The 17840-nt window shown below is 46.2% G+C and overlaps 1 protein-coding gene across 1 annotated transcript in view; it reads left to right on the forward strand.

The window, feature by feature from the left end:
- LOC135884578 (uncharacterized) overlaps window positions 1–17840 on the forward strand; it is a 189678-nt gene that overhangs the window by 161014 nt on the left and 10824 nt on the right. Inside the window, exons 57-65 of the mRNA XM_065412000.1 lie at window positions 3335–3448; window positions 3985–4113; window positions 4759–4920; window positions 6689–6853; window positions 8030–8195; window positions 9102–9286; window positions 11138–11230; window positions 15200–15404; window positions 16835–17022. Of these exons, the coding sequence (XP_065268072.1) occupies window positions 3335–3448; window positions 3985–4113; window positions 4759–4920; window positions 6689–6853; window positions 8030–8195; window positions 9102–9286; window positions 11138–11230; window positions 15200–15404; window positions 16835–17022 (1407 nt within the window). The remainder of the gene's footprint in view (window positions 1–3334; window positions 3449–3984; window positions 4114–4758; window positions 4921–6688; window positions 6854–8029; window positions 8196–9101; window positions 9287–11137; window positions 11231–15199; window positions 15405–16834; window positions 17023–17840) is intronic.

Raw genomic sequence — 17840 nt, forward strand, 5'->3', positions numbered from 1 at the left:
GTGAAATCGCTCGCCATGCTCGTCGCTCACTGCTCTGCAGTTCGGTGGAAAAAAATCTAGATGAGAGTGCAAAAAATGTATCTTTAGTGACATGTTGCAACCAAGGCTTTTGTATGCCTTGAGGAGGTTTTCCACCAACAACCTGTAGTAGTCTGCCTTGTTGTTTCCGAGAAAATTTATTGCCACTAACTGGAAGGCTTTCCATGCTGTCTTTTCCTTGCCACGCAGTGCATGGTCAAATGCATCATCTCGAAGAAGTTCACGAATCTGAGGACCAACAAAGACACCTTCCTTTATCTTAGCTTCACTTAACCTTGGAAATTTTCCACGGAGGTACTTGAAAGCTGCTTGTGTTTTGTCAATGGCCTTGACAAAGTTCTTCATCAGACCCAGCTTGATGTGTAGGGGTGGTAACAAAATCTTCCTTGATTCAACAAGTGGTGGATGCTGAACACTTTTCCTCCCAGGCTCCAATGACTGTCGGAGTGGCCAATCTTTCTTGATGTAGTGGGAATCTCTTGCACGACTATTCCATTCGCAGAGAAAACAGCAGTACTTTGTGTATCCAGTCTGCAGACCAAGCAAGAGAGCAACAACCTTCAAATCGCCACAAAGCTGCCACTGATGTTGGTCATAGTTTATGCACCTCAAAAGTTGTTTCATGTTGTCATAGGTTTCCTTCATATGGACTGCATGACCAACTGGAATTGATGGCAAAACATTGCCATTATGCAGTAAAACAGCTTTAAGACTCGTCTTCGATGAATCAATGAACAGTCTCCACTCATCTGGATCGTGAACGATGTTGAGGGCTGCCATCACACCATCGATGTTGTTGCAGGCTACAAGATCACCTTCCATGAAGAAGAATGGGACAAGATCCTTTTGACGGTCACGGAACATGGAAACCCTAACATCACGTGCCAGGAGATTCCACTGCTGTAGTCTGGAGCCCAACAGCTCTGCCTTACTCTTGGGTAGTTCCAAATCCCTGATAAGGTCATTCAGTTCACCTTGTGTTATGAGGTGTGGTTCAGAGGAGGAGGATGGGAGAAAATGTGGGTCCTGTGACATTGATGGTTCAGGACCAGAAGTTTCATCCTCTTCCTCTTCCTCGTCTGACTCAAGTGAGAATGATTCTGGTGCATCAGGAACCGGCAGTCCTTCTCCGTGGGGTACTGGGCGTATAGCTGATGGAATATTTGGATAATGCACAGTCCACTTTTTCTTCTTTGACACACCTTTCCCAACTGGAGGCACCATGCAGAAGTAATGATTGCTGATATGATCTGTTGGCTCTTTCCAAATCATTGGCACTGCAAAAGGCATAGATTTCCTTTTCCTGTTCAACCACTGGCGAAGATTTGTTGCACAAGTCTTGCAGCATATGTGTGGGGCCCACCTCTTGTCCTGATCTCCAATTTTGCAGCCAAAATAAAGGTGATAGGTTTTCTTAACCATAGTGGTTATACCGTGCTTTTGTGATGCAAAAGTCACTTCACCACAAACATAGTAGAAGTTATCTGCACTGTTCAGACAAGTACGAGGCATCTCTGCTCACTGTGGCTAAACAGAAATGTGTCCCTTTGCAAAATCAAACACTGACAAATAAGAGAGCACGACACTGTATGATTTCTAGAGCTGATATAGGGCAATTTGTTCAGCAGAGTGATGTAAGCTTCGTTATGATTGCATCATCCATGACTTCTAGGAATAACATGATGCAATTCATATCATGTATGACGCAATACCAGCTTCAGATTGCATCATTCATTGTTTTGCCTAAAAAGCAAGTACTGTCCAAACCCAGTCATAGATTTATTCATAGATCCAGTCAAAGATGTATTTTAGTCATTTCTGGTTTAAATTGAGATACCTTCCCTTTATAACTCACTTATCCTCCGCCATTCCCAAGTCAAGGGTCGTATATACTGACCCAATAGCATATCTTGAAAACTAGAGCCAATCAACAATTTTAAGCATCATTTTCGTTCTCAGTGACCCAGAATTAGTAAAGTTTGACTACATTTGTTTCAGAAGCATTTTGGCTGTAGAGCAGTGAAACCAGTTTCATGACTGGCCAGGCTTCGGTGTGATAGTTGTGTGTGTTTCTCCTTGATGTAAACCCGTCCCCTTTGTTGATTTTAATTCCCTGTAAGCCAACCACCCTCCCCCCTTCGAAATAAAGTAACTTTTGTTTTGAAACCATGCATTTTTTCTTTATTAATTTAAAAAAAAAAATGAGGTAATGGACAAGGTATCCCGGGTGGGGTGAGGGAGGAGGGAAGGACAAGGCCATATTCCTTATTTGTAGCCACACTAAAAATCAAACTGTTTAAAGACAGCCTTCTGTTGCTTGGGCCATCCTCTGGAGTGGAGTGGCTCCCCCTCTGCGTTCTTGGGCATCTGGGTGAGGAGGCTATGGAACATGGGGAGGAGGGTAGGTGGTTATACAGTGGATGCAGCGGGCGTCTGTGCTCTTGTTTGCTTTCCTGCAGCTCCAACAGATGCTTCATCATGTCCGTTTGCTCCCCCATTAGCCTCAGCATCACATCCTGCCTCCGCTCTTCACGCTCACTTAATTCTGGGCCTCTGCCACTGAATGTCTCCATGCATTAAGCTGTGCCCGATCAGTGCGGGAGGACTGCATAAGCTCGGAAATCATGTCATTGCGAGTGCGTTTTTTTTCGCCTTCTAATCTGCGATAACTTCAGGGACAGATGATAGGGGGAGCATAGAAACATTCTACGCTCTATGATTCTGGGGGGACTGCATGGTCACCTGTGCTGCTGAGTTCGCCACACTGACCAAACAGGAAATGAAATTCAAAAGTTCCCAGGGCTTTTCCTGTACCTGGCTATTGCATCGGAGTTCAAAGTGCTGTCCAGAGCAGTCACAATGGAGCACTCTGGGATAGCTCCCGGAGGCCAATACCGTCTATTTGTGTCCGCACTATCCCAAATTCGACCCAGCAAAGTCAATTTTAGCACTACTCCCCTCACCGGGGAGGAGTACAGAAGTCCATTTTAAGAGCCCTTTAGGTCGACGGAACGAGGTTGGTTGTGTGGACGCATTCATTTTTAAATCGACCTAACGTGGCTAAATTCGACCTAACCCCGTAGTGTAGACTAGGCCTAGGACATGGAACATGGACAGACTTAGAAATGCCTCAACATTTTGTGAATAGAAAATACTGGCCTTCCATAGTAGTCATTGCAACAAATATGGTTGTTTCCACTGGACATTATCTTTGGGAGGATTCTATCAGGCTGTTCCATTAGTTCTAGTCCTGCAGCCCAGGATCAATGTAGAAATCTATCTCTTCTGGTTTTAGATACAGCTCACTTGGAATGGTGGGCAGCCTGCTGACTTCAAAATTACTTTGGAAGATAAATCTAAGTTCAACATCACCCTCTGGGATGCTTGTGTGGCAGTTTCTTCGGGTCAGGTATGAATTTGGAGTTCAATATGAGTAGGCATATTTTACTTTCTGAGCTTTAACAGCTATGATAATTGAAAGTGCTTCCCATCTGTTGTCATGAAAACTTGAGTTTTGATTGTATTTGAAGGAGACTTTTTCTTAGCAGACCTTTAGGGAGGGTAAAATAAAACCTCTGGGGAATCTTTACTGTATTCCTTTCCCATCTAAAGTGTTCTCACAGTTGTGCAGACAAATTCTGTTTCAAGCCTAAAAATAATTTGTGCATTCGGGATGAAACGCACTCTTGTGCTGATGACCATGGCAAGGACTACACACCACTTAAGTTTTGCAACAGGAACAAAGCAGAACTTAAATGGTGCATAGGCTCCACTTGTGATAGCTCTCTGCACCGGGATGGATTCTATTTTGGTGCACGTGCCACGATAGCAATTCTCTAAGAGTTTATAAAATGCATTTTGTATAACTGCAAACTAATTTTCCAGAAAAAAAAAATAAGACAGGCAAAGGCACTAACATGTATATTCCATTTTTCTCTCTTCCAGCTTCAGAAAGTATTAACTGTAGGAAGTCTTCAGGCATGTGGGTCTATAAAACAAGCAACAGTCTTGTTTACTGAATATCTAGATCTGGACTGGGATGGAAAAAAAATCTCACAGAATTTGACATATGAGGTATCAAAAGGCTATTATATCTGTTTACTCATCGTATACTTTGCAGAAGCAATTTCTGTGTTGACGGGGTTTATCCTTAGTTTTTGAATTTCACATGAATCACCTTAGAACTCAGTGAAAACTCTAGAATGGATTTTGAAGCACAGTCTATAAGCATTTTCCATGGAGCTGAAGGAGGTTCCTTTCTTATTATTTTGTAAATTATCACTATTTATGGATTTCCTTTATTTTCACATGGAAAAATAGAGAGATTTGTAGACTAGCTAAGAATAAATCAATTAAAATAAAATACGGGCATCACTTTTGCCTTGAGTATACAATGATACTGTAGTGATGCTATACATTGGGGCCCAGTAGTTATGCTGAAAAACCAACATGCTTCCTAGTGAAAGAACTGTATTTTTGGATTATGTTGAAGCTTTGGCTCTTTGGGTAACAGAAGTTGGGTGAGACATGGAACTGACACCATCAGTTAGCTGGCTATATATGTATATTGGACTTTCTTTTGGTTCAGAAGCAAACCATGAGCATGGGATGGGGAGTGAAGTTGGCAACCTGATGTGTGGGAGAAAATTGTTGTTTTGGATAACTATAATTTTTCATTCAATTGCTACATTAACAGAGTATTTTCTTGGTTTAACACAGAGAAACAGACCATTGTATCCAGATAAAATTCAGTTAGAAGCCACTTTGGAAAATGTTTTTCTGACCTCGTGCAGCAAGCAACATATGCTGGGTAAAATAGAAACAGACTTCTCAACTTGGCTGGATAATTACATGAGTCTTGCACTGTGTGACCTTCCAAATGTAAGTCAGATATTAGTATATTGCTGCTACTGCAATTCACAAGTATTTGCCAGTTAAATGACTGATTTTCATGGAGCCTCAGCGTTCCACAAAAATTACCACCAGATATTTGTTTCTAGAATTTAGCAAAATATAAATAAAAATTGAATGGCATTTTGGGATAGGGAAAAAGAGTTGTTACCACCAAACTCTCATTACTTTATGTATGCCCCATTTGGAGAGATTCTCTAGTCCCCCTTAAGAATGCCAGTCACTCCATTCCCATGCCCTCACTCAAAGGCCCTCGCCTTTCCCAAGCTCGTCTATGCAGTTCCAGTAGTTGGTCAGAGAGGTCACCAGAGAGCAATATATCAGGCTCTCCTTCATCCCTAGCTATATTGCCTTGAGAGCATTCCCAGCCTTTGCTGGCTCTGGTGCTAGTGGTAGAATTTGGAGGTCAAGCTTTGGTCCCATGCTTGATGTTCATTTTTAGTTTACACACACAAACTGGTCATCTTTCTGTGTTCTGTCCTGTTTTCATGCTTAGAATCCAGAGCTCCCTGTAGATATTAAAAGCGTCACAATATTCATCAGCATACTTAAGGTCTGTATTTGTAAAATAAATTTGGTCTCTTCTCAGCTGCTTCCCTTGTTGGCAAGCACAGCAGGTTTGGTCCAGGGGTGAAAGTAAGTCAGGACACTTACCGGTATGGGCCGGGGCGGCCCTCCGGGCCCTGGAAGGGGCGGGGGCTCAGGTGGAAGGGGCGGGGCCTCAGGCAGAAGGGGCGGGGCTGGGGAGCCAGCATCCCCCAACCAGGCCTTCCAGGCCCCCTGGCCCTGGGACTCCCGTGTTGATTTAAAGGGCTAGCGCAGCAGCAGCGTCCGGAGCCCCAGGTAATTTTAAATCGGCCCCAGGGCAACTGCTCCCTTTGCCCCCCCCACCCGTCGGAGGCTGTGGGGGTGGGGGGCAAAAGGGGCAGGGACATTAAAGCACTGCAGGGTCCTTTGCCGTGGCAGCGCTTTAACGTTAAAGCAGAAACGTTAAAGTGCTGCCACGGCAAAGGATCATCCTTAAAGCGCTTTAATGTCCCTGCCCCTTTTGCCTCCCCTGTCGGCGGCTCTGCTGGTACGGACCCTACCGGCAGAGCCGCCGACAGGGGAGACAAAAGGGGCAGGGACTTCAAAGCGCTGCCGTGGCAGCGCTTTAATGTGGGCTGGGTATGGGCCGGTGCGGGTTCTTACCGGTACAGAGTACCGGCCCATACCGGCTCACTTTCACCCCTGGTTTGGGCCCAGTTAAAACTAGGGTTCTCATCTTGGTCCCAGTAAAACTTTTTCAAAGTTTGGGGGTGGTTTATTTCTGAAGTTTGGGCCTATCTTTAACATGTCACTTTAAAATCTGATGTATCCTCCTGCTTTAAAAATCTTCTGCTTATATATAAAAAAGTATCTACAAGAATGACAGCTACAGTAGTTCAGTACAAGACCAGAAAGAAATTCACTTGTTTTATTAGACGTGCAATTTTAGTTCAGCCATTCATCTAATCTTGTAGACATAAGTGATCATTGAATGTACAGTAGTTAAATCACAAAGATTTAGAGGTACAATAGAGTAAGAGGGAGCTGTAAGTTTTAAGAGGCATTGGTTTCTGAAATGACAAGTGTGGTTCATCATTTTGCTGAGTGACTGAGAGAATGCCAAGGTCTGTGGCAACTCTTGCAGATTCTCTTACTCTTCTTAATTTCCATAGTAAAACTAAGCCTAAATAGTGACATTTTCCATATTTAGGTAATTATTCTCTCTGGAAGGCATCAGCTCAACAGAGGAGATATCATCCTGCAGTCAGAAGGCAGACTCCACCATACTGGTGATGGCAGAGAGGATGGGGTGCTCACAGTAGCCTTAAAGAATAACAGCACAGCTAAAGTGAAGAAATATTTGATGGAATTTGAAGTGAGTTTAATGCTGGTCACGGACATCTGTGAAGTCTTTTAAAATAAGGGCTTTATAGCACTCCCAGTGTCACTTTTTCTCTGTTGAAGGCATACTGCCATCTAGCTTCCAATCTGTGCGAGTGCAGTAAATGACTAACAAGACAGTAAAATGGGGGGAAATGCAGGCTTAAAATCAAAAAGGATTTTGTTTCCTGATTTTGGTAGCAACCCCCTTTACCGTGTTGGTGTGCACTGCAGATGCAGTGTGACCACAAGAGAAAAAAAAGTACCAAGACTTGACAGCTGCAGATTTTGGTGACAAATGCAGTAAGTGTACCTCTACTGGAGTGTATGTTATACTTTTTAAATGGTCTCCACAGCCTGCTACTGTATTCAGCACCTGCAGTTTAAGTGACTGCCCTAGTTGGTGAAGCATAAAACAGGATCTTAGCCAAAACAAGCATATTTTATTAATGGGGAAACAAAATGTTAGACTCAAACAAAGGGTCCATTGCCAGAAAACAACACTGGTCTCTGCAAGAGAGATGGAGAACTGCCTGATACTATGATCATAAGTCAGGCAAACACCTTTCTTTCTCGCTTTTAACTTGTAGATAGCAAGTAAGATAGAGGCGCTCATGGGGAAGGGAAAAGCACCTGACGTTTGTTGAGCATGTTTAGGGAGGAACACTGATAGCTAACCATAGTTATTTTATGCAACATTAGCTACCACTTCAAATATTTTAATGATTTGGACATTCTTCTAAAAGAACTATATCAAAAGAAGAGATATTAAAAGTGGGAAACTCAACTCATGCATATGGGCTTTATACTCCAGCACATGCACTGTGAATGAGTGGCACAAGCTGGCAGCATAGCAAGTAACTGATTATCAGTGTTTCTTTCATTGCTACCATTAAAAGATTATCCACATGCCTGGCACCGTGTGCAATGCTGTAATTGATTGACCCACTTTGCTATCAAATTGTTCTGTCTCAAGTCAATAATCCTATTGCTTGAGCTTTTCAACACAGGATCTCTTGTGTGTAAAGCACAGGCATTGAAAAATATCTCCATTGCAATCTAGTCTTATGTAGAATCCATTGGCATTCCAACATCATCACTGAATGTTGCTTCATTTATTATTTGCCTTGGCTCTGCATCAATGTATTTTTTCTTCTTCTTATGAATGCAGCTAAAAGCATCTGAGGATATTTGGCTAGGCCTGACAGGAACTGCTACTTCCTCAGCTGTTCAAAGCCAAGTCCTGATGGAGGGAAATATTGATCAAAAAGAGAAAGTAAAAGTAACTGCTTCTAAAGGAAAGGAGTGTCATCAGTATTACATGGGATATGTAAAGGGTAAGTATATAAGGGCTGCAATTGATAAAAATAAGCTGCGATTGACAGCCAGTTGCATTGCACACACAGGAGAGGAAAGAGTGCCAGCTCAGTTCAGTTTTCATTGCCATTCAATCTGAGGAGTTGAGCCTATCAACAAAGGTGCCAATTATGAGGATAGTTTTTCGCTATATGGACCCTGTATACTGAGCCCAACAACTCATTTCATATAGGCTGGGTGGTAGTCACTTGTGAATAACTCCCAACCAAGTCTGGATTTGAATAGGTGGTGATGTACTTGAAAAGCTGTCTTGAGTGACTGATCCTCCCCTTGCCTATATGGGATTTAATGTGCAAATGAAGGGTTGATAGCAATGGCTTGACTCAGAACCTGTGCATGTAGAGGCTGTGAGAAATGCCTGCAAAAGCCATGCAACACCTCAGTTCTCCCTTCTTGGGATTCTCTTGCACAGAAATGGCTCAGTGTGTGGAACTACTGCATAAAGTCATTTTGGGGGAGGGTTAATAATGAGTGATTAGACTGCCCAACACATTTTCATTTGTGACCTACGCAGGATTTGAATTAAAGTCTCCAGCAGTGAAAGACTGCGGAAGTCAAAGGGAGAGCACAAGAGTCATTATGGAGATCTGAGAGAAGAATGTCACCTTATTATATTAAGCCAATGCTTCAAAAAGCCTACACGCTTTTAGTATAAAATATATACAAGTTACACAACAGGAGAAACCCTAATAATGAAGCTGATTTGACGTTTCTCCTAGTTAGTCCTTGCTTCTCTCTGCAAGGACATAACCCCTATAGCTATTGCATAAATACCACTCTATTCAATTAATTATAAAGCTGGCTTTAAAACACCAATGCCTGTCAATGTTGTCTGTGCAAATGTATATCTCCTTTTACTCTCCCAGGGGACTTGGAGGAAGGAATAGAGCTCACTGCATGTACTGATGGACAACAGATGGCTACCATTAATACTTATCTCAGCGTTAATGGCATAAGGCAAGAAAGAATTGGACAATTGACCCTAACTGCTGTTAACCAGAGCTTGAGTTTGGTGGCTCATGGGTGTGGAGATCCAGTAGTTAAAGTTGAGGTGAGATGCCTTTAGCAGCAGTTGATAGTAGTGCTGCATTTTGAGCTACAGAATATTTTCTTAACCCAGGAGTGGGCAAACTTTTTGGCCTGAGGGCCACATCGGGTTTCATAAATTGTATGGAGGGCCGGTTAGGGGAGGGGGTCGTGGCCCAGCCCCCACCTCCTATCTGCCCCACCCCAGGGACTCCTGCCCCATCCAACCCCCCCTGTTCCCTGATGGCCCCCCCGGGACCCCTGCCCCATCCACACACCTCCGCTCCCTGTCCCCTGACCGCCCCTGGATCTCTGCTGCCCCATCCAACCCCTCCTTTCATTCCTGACGACCCCCCTGGGACCCCTAACCCATCCAACCATCCCTTCTCCCTTTCCCCTGACTTTCTCTGGAACCCCTGCCCCTGACTTCCCCCTGCCGCCCCATCCAACCCCCCCTCCTTCCTGACTGCCTCCCCCGGGACCCCTGCCCCCATTCAACCCCCTGTTCCCGCCCCGACCCCTATCCACACCCCTTCCCCCTGACCCCATTCAACCCCCTGTTCCCCCCGTCCGCCCTGACCCCTATCCACACCCCCGCCCCCTGACCACCACCCCGAACTCCCCTGCCCTTTATCCAACTCTCCCTGCTCTGTGCCCCCTTACCACGCTGCCTGGAGCACCAGTGGCTGGAGCCGGACTGCGCCGCCGCCGCCACCGCACAGCACAGAGACCAGGTCAGGCCAGGCTCTGCAGCTGCACTGCCCCAGGAGCTCACAGCCCCGCCACCCAGAGCATTGCGCCAGTGGTGGAGCGAGCAAGCTGAGACTGCGGGGGAAGGGAAGCAGCGGGGGAGGGGACAGGGCTAGCCTCCTGGGCCAGGATCTCTGGGGCCGGGCAGGATGGTCCCACGGGCCGGATGTGGCCCGTGGGCCATAGTTTGCCCACCTCTGTCTTAACCTCATCAAATTAGTGGAACATCCTCCAGATGGGTTTCATTTGTGGATTGTATCCAATAACATGGCACATTAGAGGTGTTTGGGATTCTCCCCTGATAACAATGTATATTTTGCTGCCATTTTTATATCTGGGATGAGTCAGCATTTGGGTGGGTTTTGCAAAAAGTGGAGTTGAAAAGATCAACCCACCTAGAGCTAGACAGTAAGGACACTGTCCCAGCATAAAAATCCTACTGAGATCAATGGGAGCTCTGTGCTCAGACCACAGGGAGAATATAGAACATATGTGACAATGTTACTGTAAGAAGATAGTGGGCCAAACTCGGCAGGGATATGGAAAACATGCCTTACTGCAATGGCAAGGCCTCTTGCATTGCAAGATTCACGCCCGTGGAGGGCGGGTATGGTTTCTGCTGCAGCCTCCTGTGTGCTATCCATTGGGGGAGGGGGTGGAGATTATATGTATCACAATAGCACTTAGGGGCCCTGATCTCAGCTGGGGGCTCTTTGTGCTAGGTACAAACATAGTAAAAGACAGACCCTGCCCCCAAAGAGCTGATTGTATAAATAGAAGAGACAGACCAAAGGGGAGAGGGAAGCAATTTCCCAATGTCATCCAGCAGGAATAGAACCCAGGTTTACTGAATCCTAGTTCAGTTCCCGAGACTCTGAACTCCCACCAGGGCTCCCTAGGAGTGCTGCAAGGAGGAGAGTCTTCAGAGAGCTGTGGAGTCTGCAAATTTCTCCTGTTCCCCTTTCTAGCCCAGGCTGCACCCTTTTGGAGCAATGTGCAGCTTGTTTCCCCACTGGAAGTTGAACCACCAGGGGCCTCTGCTGGAGTTTGACTAGACTCTTAATGATTTTGGCCCAGCACAAGTGGTTCCTAAATCATAAAATCCTGATATTTCATATTTTCACAGAATAAACTTAATGAAATTGGGTCCCACTTTAAAGCCAAACTCATGGAGAAGATCAAGAAGTTTGATGAATCTGTTTGGAAATTCAGGAGATCAGTAAGTAATGAACATGACCAATTGGCTTAAAGATTGTTAACATCTTAGAAATGGCTAAATCAGCTAATGCAGGATGGTCCCTTTCTGTCATGCAGTATACCGGAGAGCACCATGAAATCCTGTGCAAGAAGCATCCTTGCTATTCTCTGGGAAGGAGTCATTGTGGGGTGCAATCCAGACCAGTGAGGGGTTGTCTCACCACCTGCCCTGCAACCTTGGGTGTCTCACATGCTTTGCTGGTGTAGCTCCCAAGCTAGTCCACTCACAAACAGCCTAACAGCATGTAGGTAACAGCCTGAGGGTCTGTGTATAGCTGCAGTTCTGGATCAACAGCTCTGACCACAGCAGCCTGTCAGCAACACTCCAGTCACACTCTGGCTTCCACCAGCCTTGGTTACTACTTGCAGGGTGATCCCAACACACTCCCAGTCCCAAATTGTCCCCAAAATCTGTGTTCTGCACAGTCTAGTCCTCTCCTGGGCAGTTCAGATATTAGAGGTCCATTGCCCCTGTAAGGGGACAATATCCAGCAGTTTGCTCCTTTAACTGGAGTTACCCAAACAGTTCAGTTTGAACACAACACTGGATTAGTTTTGAACAAAAACAAAACAAATTCATTTAACTACAAAGAGAGAGATTTTAAGTGAGTACAAGTACAAAGTATTAAAGTAAAAAATGGTTACAAGAGAAATAGAGAGAACATTTTCTAGTAGCTAAAACTTAGGCTACTCTTGGTTCAAGGTAAAATCCTTGCCACATGTTCCCAGCAAATTTTCATGTCACGATCCCTTCCAAAGTCAACAGGCTGGTCCCTTTGTCTTCTTCGGAGGGGGTGGGGAGAGAGAAAAAAAAAAAGAGGGAGAGAGAGACTACCTGGGGTGTTTTTGCCCCTCACTTTTATAGTCCAGTCCCCCTTTGAAATGCATTTTCCTGAGGGTTACCCCTAGATAAAGTTCCTTCCCGCTATGAAGACTGAGACATGGAGGCTCGTGGTGAAAGAGGTTCCATCTTATTTGTTAAAATGCAGATCAATCTGTTCCTGCCCCCCTTCGTTGCCAAAGAATGGCCACTTGACTGGTGATTTACAGTCAACTTTGATGACACCCGGCTAGAGGCATGAGCTTGTCCTTTATCTTTGCAAAACTGATTTACCCTCTCTTGCTGTCTCAAGGACTCTGTTTACTACTTATATGTAAACTGAGGTAAACACACATGCCTTTGTTTAGGACAGACTGTTTAACAACTTCTGCCTAGTCAGGGCTACGTGAGTTTGAATACATGCTAACAACATCATATGGGGGAATTAGAACTTTACATATAATTTTGCTACCTGCATTTCACCATCATATTATTGATCAGTGAATTATTAGTTTTCAAATGATACCTCACAAGGCATATTTTGTACAGAGATTATGACAATAGTGTGTATGGTGTGAATACAGGTCTTTCGGTCACAGTCATTAATACAAATTAAACACCATTGTATTAACTCTGGTTGTTTTGTTTAATTTGAACTATTAAATGGTTCATCCTTTGTGGACACTGCTGTTCATATAAAGGAAAAGCACACTCCAGCCTTATAAAGGTTCCATGTCTTTGTAACAAACCCTAAGGAATGTTGACCCACCTCAGCTCCCAGAGACTTTAGTGGAATTATGGGCACTCAGTACCTTCCAGGATCTGGTCCTATAAACCTACCTCCAGTTTTTAATAAATCAGATAGCCCTTTTCTATAGGAATCTAGGAAGAAAGATACAAAACTGTCACAGATTCACAAGCTCTGATCTATGTGCCAGCCTGTAGCTGTCCTTTGGGAGTGATCCCTTTAGCATGCCAGACCCCAAGGGTCCCCATAGTCCCACAGGGGCAGGCCCACAGCTTCCACAAGTCTGAAACTGGGCCTTGGGCACCAGCAATCCCTGCCTCTTTCTGTGACTCCCTATAGTGAGCCCAGACAGGCCACGTTCCTGTGGGAGGCTTGTTCCTTACACCTTCAAGGTGCACTACTCTATCTCAGTGGTTTGAGCATTGGCTTACTAAACTCAGGGTTGTGAGTTCAATCCTTGAGGGGGCCATTTAGGGATCTGGGGCAAAAATCTGTCTGGGGATTGGTCCTGCTTTGAGCAGGGGGTTGGATTAGATGACCTCCTGAGGTCCCTTCCAACCCTGATATTCTATGCATAGGCGTGCGCACGGGGTGTGCCGGGTGTGCCCAGGCACACCCTAATGCAGGGGTGGGCAAATGGCTTCACTCCCCGGTGCGGCAAGCCGCAAGGTCCACGCTCCCGGGCCTGAGCACCCGGCCGAGCGCAGCAAGCCGCCGGCCCCTCCCCCGCCATCTCCCCTCCCCTGGAGCCATGCCGCCGCGTGCAGCGCTCTGGGGGCCGGGGCTGCGCGCTCCCGTGGGGCAGTGTTTAGCTCCACGGGGAGGCTAGGAGCCTCATCTCATGGTAAGGGGTCCGGGGCCAGGGGGGTTGGATAAGAGGTGGGGGCAGTCAGGGGACAGGGTGGGTTGGATAGGGGGTGGGATCCCGGGGGGTGGTGGTGGTGGTTAGGGGCGGGGGGGGGGTCTCTGGAGGGGGCAGTCAGGGAGCAGGGGGGATTGGATGGGGCACGGGAGTCCCAGGGTCTCTCAGGGGGCGGGGGGTGGATAGGGATCAGGGCAGTCAGGGGACAGGGAGCAAGGAGGGTCCTGGGGGGGCAGTTAGTGGGGGGGGTCTCTGGAGGGGGTGGTCAGGGGACAAGGAGCTGGGGGGGGTTGGATGAGTCAGGAGTTCTGGGGGGGAGCTGTCAGGAGGCAGGGGTTTGGAGAGGGGTTGGGGGAGGCAGGGAGCGAGGGGGTTGTATGGATTGGGAGTTCTGGGGGTCCTGTCAGGGGGTGGGGAGCAGTTGAATAGGTGTGGGAGTCCCAGGGGTCTGTCTGGGAGCGGGGGTGTGTGTGGATAAGGGTCGGGGCAGTCAGGGGACAGATAGAGGGTAGGGTCCTAGGGGGGCAGTCAGGGGACAAGGAGCAGGGAGGCTTAGGTAGCGGGTGGAGTCCTGGGGGGCAGTTAGGGGCAGGGGTCCCAGGAGGGGGTAGTCAGGGGGGGACAAGGAGCAGGGGGGGTTGGGAGTTCTGAGGGGGGAAGTCAGGGGGCGGGAAGTAGGAGGGAGTGGATGGGGGCAGGGCAGGGGCAGGGCTAGGGCGGGGCTCCCTGGGTGCACACCCTAATGAAATGCACGCCTATGTGCACGCCTATGATTCTATGATCTGCAGTTACACCCGGCAGCCTCTTCAATATGAGCTAACAATGTATTAGTCACCAGGCATGCAGAATCTCAAAGTCTTTGGGTTAGCATGAGAGGATCAGGCTTAGGATATGGTTCCTATTTGTGGAAGTCATGGTGTTGCCATGCTGTACTTCTGTACTGTTCCTGAGCCCATCCTCGCCCGCTCTGTCTCCTTTGTCTCCCAGTTCCAGGAGTGCTCTGCGTACCCTGCTCCTCTTAATGCAGACACCTGACACCTCTTGTCTTGTTCTCCAGACGCAGCCATGCTGTGTTCACATCCGCAGCTGCCTCTGCAGCTAAGTGGTAATTTTTGGTCATTGGGGTTCCTATTGTTTCTGTAGGGTCTTCCAGTCAAATGTGTTGATTCCAGCCCAGACAGTTCTAGTGGCTGTATGTCTCACATACCTAACCTGATCTCCCATGCCTAGGGAGAAAATCAATTCTCCCCCCCCCCCCCCCCATGGATAGTGATGCCAAGATGATGTGTACAGAGTCCTACAGATAGTGCTTACAAATAGTACAGAAAATTCCCACATTCATCACAAAAGCATTATGGGAAAGCTGTGAGGTTTGCTGCTAAAGACATGGTAGTCCTGAAGCTCCAGAGCGCTGATGATTGTCGTAGGAAAACAGGCTCCAAAAGTTTGCTAAAAATCACTGCATATGTCTACATTTCTTGTTGTTTGGGGCCCATTGCAGGTGCAGCAAATTGATTTCCTGTATGAAGCAGCTGGTTGGCCTTTGAAAGCCTCCCAAGAGATTGCCGGAATCCTCCAAAATGGGGGGAAAGCTGTCGCCCAGATGTGGAAGCAGAGTGGAATCAGGCAAACCCTGAGGAATAACCTCCCACTTTACTTGGAAAAAATTCAAGACACTGTCCAGCAAATGCAAAATGAACTTCAAAGTAAGGACAGCCATCTAAAGCAAGGGGGTATTCTGCACAGGGTGAGGTCAGTGCAGGAAATAAGCAGGGGCTAGAAAACTGAATAAATAAGATGCTGAATAGGTTTTATTTTTATCTATAAAGAAGCGCTGATCTAGACTCTGGGCTGTGATAGATTATTTATAAATATCTATACAAACTCCATTGCATCCATATTCACATAGATCATAAAAAAACTGCCAAATAACCCTGGTTTAGCAAACCCTCTAATGAAATCCTGGAAGTATAGTCTGACTCACGCCCTGAAGGTCAGTAAATCTAGGCTCCGTCAGACTTAGGGCTTGTCTACACTTACCAGGGGAACAATGCGTGGTGATTGATGCATCGGCAGTCGATTTAGTGGGTCTAGACCTGCTAAATCGAAGGCAGATCACTCTCCCGTCGACTCCTGTACTCCACCTGAACGAGAAGTGCAAGGGGAGTCGACGGAAGAGCATCTCCTGTCAACATAGCATAGTGTGGACCCCGCGGTAGGTAGATCCAAGTACATCAACTTCAGCTATGTTATTCATATAGATCGTTATAACTTAGATCCCTCTCCCTCCGTAGTGTAGACAAGGCTTAAGACTGGCAGCGGATTCCTCAGTCAAGGAGCACATGCTGAAAATGCCACCCCCACCCCCAGCATTTAAACCAAAGAACCATTAACTTGAGGACTAGACTGCTGGAACTTGTGTTAGCTAGATTTTGGGCACTGTACCTGTTCTATGGTTAGTATGCTGCCAGGCCATTCCGTTGCTAGCAGTTCACATGAGGTTTCAGATGGATGACATTTGCAGTCAAACTAAGAGGAAAATCAAGTGAACTGTATTCATCTGTGATTAACAGCTGCCTTCATCATGGCACAAGAGAAAACTTCTAACCGAGTCACAGAATGTGATCTGTCCCCCTATTGCCAATACCAGGACTTAGTCCTTGGACTCAAGTTCAATGTGTATTTGTACTTTCGGTTATAATAACCAAATTGTCCCCTTGCTCCTCCTTGGAAGGTGCCGAGGTGGGAGGTAGAGCTGCAATGATAGAGCAGCCAGGTGCCGAGGCATTCTTCCCATGCAGGGCAGATGGGGACAGATTGAGGGAGCCCGAGGAAAGCATATTATGTAACCTTCCTTACAGTGGATTTGAAAAAGCAGCATGCGCTCCTCACCATCTCAGTGTCTGCTGCTGGATGTTGGAAAGGTGGACCAGGGCCATACCTGTTTTCAATAGCCTGTCCTACAGAGAAGATAAAGGACTGAAGCGCCCATCTCCTGTGCAGGGAAAGATCCCTTTTTCTCTCTCTTGCACTCCCATCCTCCCCCTGTGCTGGGGCAGTGAAGATTTTGTCCTGAGGTACAGCTGGGGACCACTTTAAAATCTATTTGCTAAGGTCAGTTTCACACTTGTTTCAGAGCCATTAGCAACTCTGAAGGATGCCTACTATGATGTGACTTTGAAGCCACTGGACGAAGTTTGGCAAGAGAAAACAGAGGCATATATGAAGAAAATCCAGGCTTTTGTGCCCAGTATTGTAAAGGATGTATGGTTAATGGAACCAATCCAGGTGACATTAAGAGCCATGAAAACAGGCTTGGATATGGTTAGTATAAAACAATGCTTCATTTTTATATGGGTCGGAGGGGATGGCTTACAGGCCTAAGCATCAGCTTTGAAATATCGAGTCTCTCTCTATACACAGGTCTGGTTCAGGTCCCACTCAGGCTGTTCAAATGAGATCTTAATAAAATTCAAGGTTTTGTCTGCTCTGTGTGAACATCAAGGGCCATATTCCTCAACCTGCTCTCAAACTAGCTACTAAAATTGCACCTAAAATTTTAAGCAACATTTTTGTTTATGCAAATCGCACAGGTAGATTTCCACCTTCCTGCTTTGTGCACATACCGCTAATATATGGGTATGGCTGTTTGCTAATTTTGAAAAAGTGGCCTGGTATCTCAGTGACATGTTTCATATTAGAGGGTTGTCACTCTGGTATCTTTGGCCAAAATGACACCACTAGCAGTGTGCTTGTCGTCCACATGGTTACTGTCTTCCCACCCCAGAGCTACCTGTGTAATTCCTGTCAGTCTATAGTTTGTAAATAGCTTTGGGGACCTTCAGAGGTACGATATACCTAAAACTATTTAAAGGAGGTTGTCTGTGCTGCAGAACCAATGCATATAATGGAGATCTCAATCCTCTGCAGTAGCAACTGTAGCACATCAACTCATTGAAGTGTTGGTACATGTTAAATGATATCATCATAGGAAGGCTGTATTTCTCTCTGATATCAACATGGCTAACTTCTCATTCACAAGCTACCTCTAAATAACAGGCAAGTGACAAATGTGAGGGAGGATTGAGTGTTTGTGAATAGTCTTTTGATATCAAAGCAACGTTCTGGCTGGTCCGAAAACC

Source organism: Emys orbicularis, chromosome 10 (genome assembly GCF_028017835.1).
Source record: "Emys orbicularis isolate rEmyOrb1 chromosome 10, rEmyOrb1.hap1, whole genome shotgun sequence".
In the NCBI taxonomy this organism is placed as follows: Eukaryota; Metazoa; Chordata; order Testudines; family Emydidae; genus Emys; species Emys orbicularis.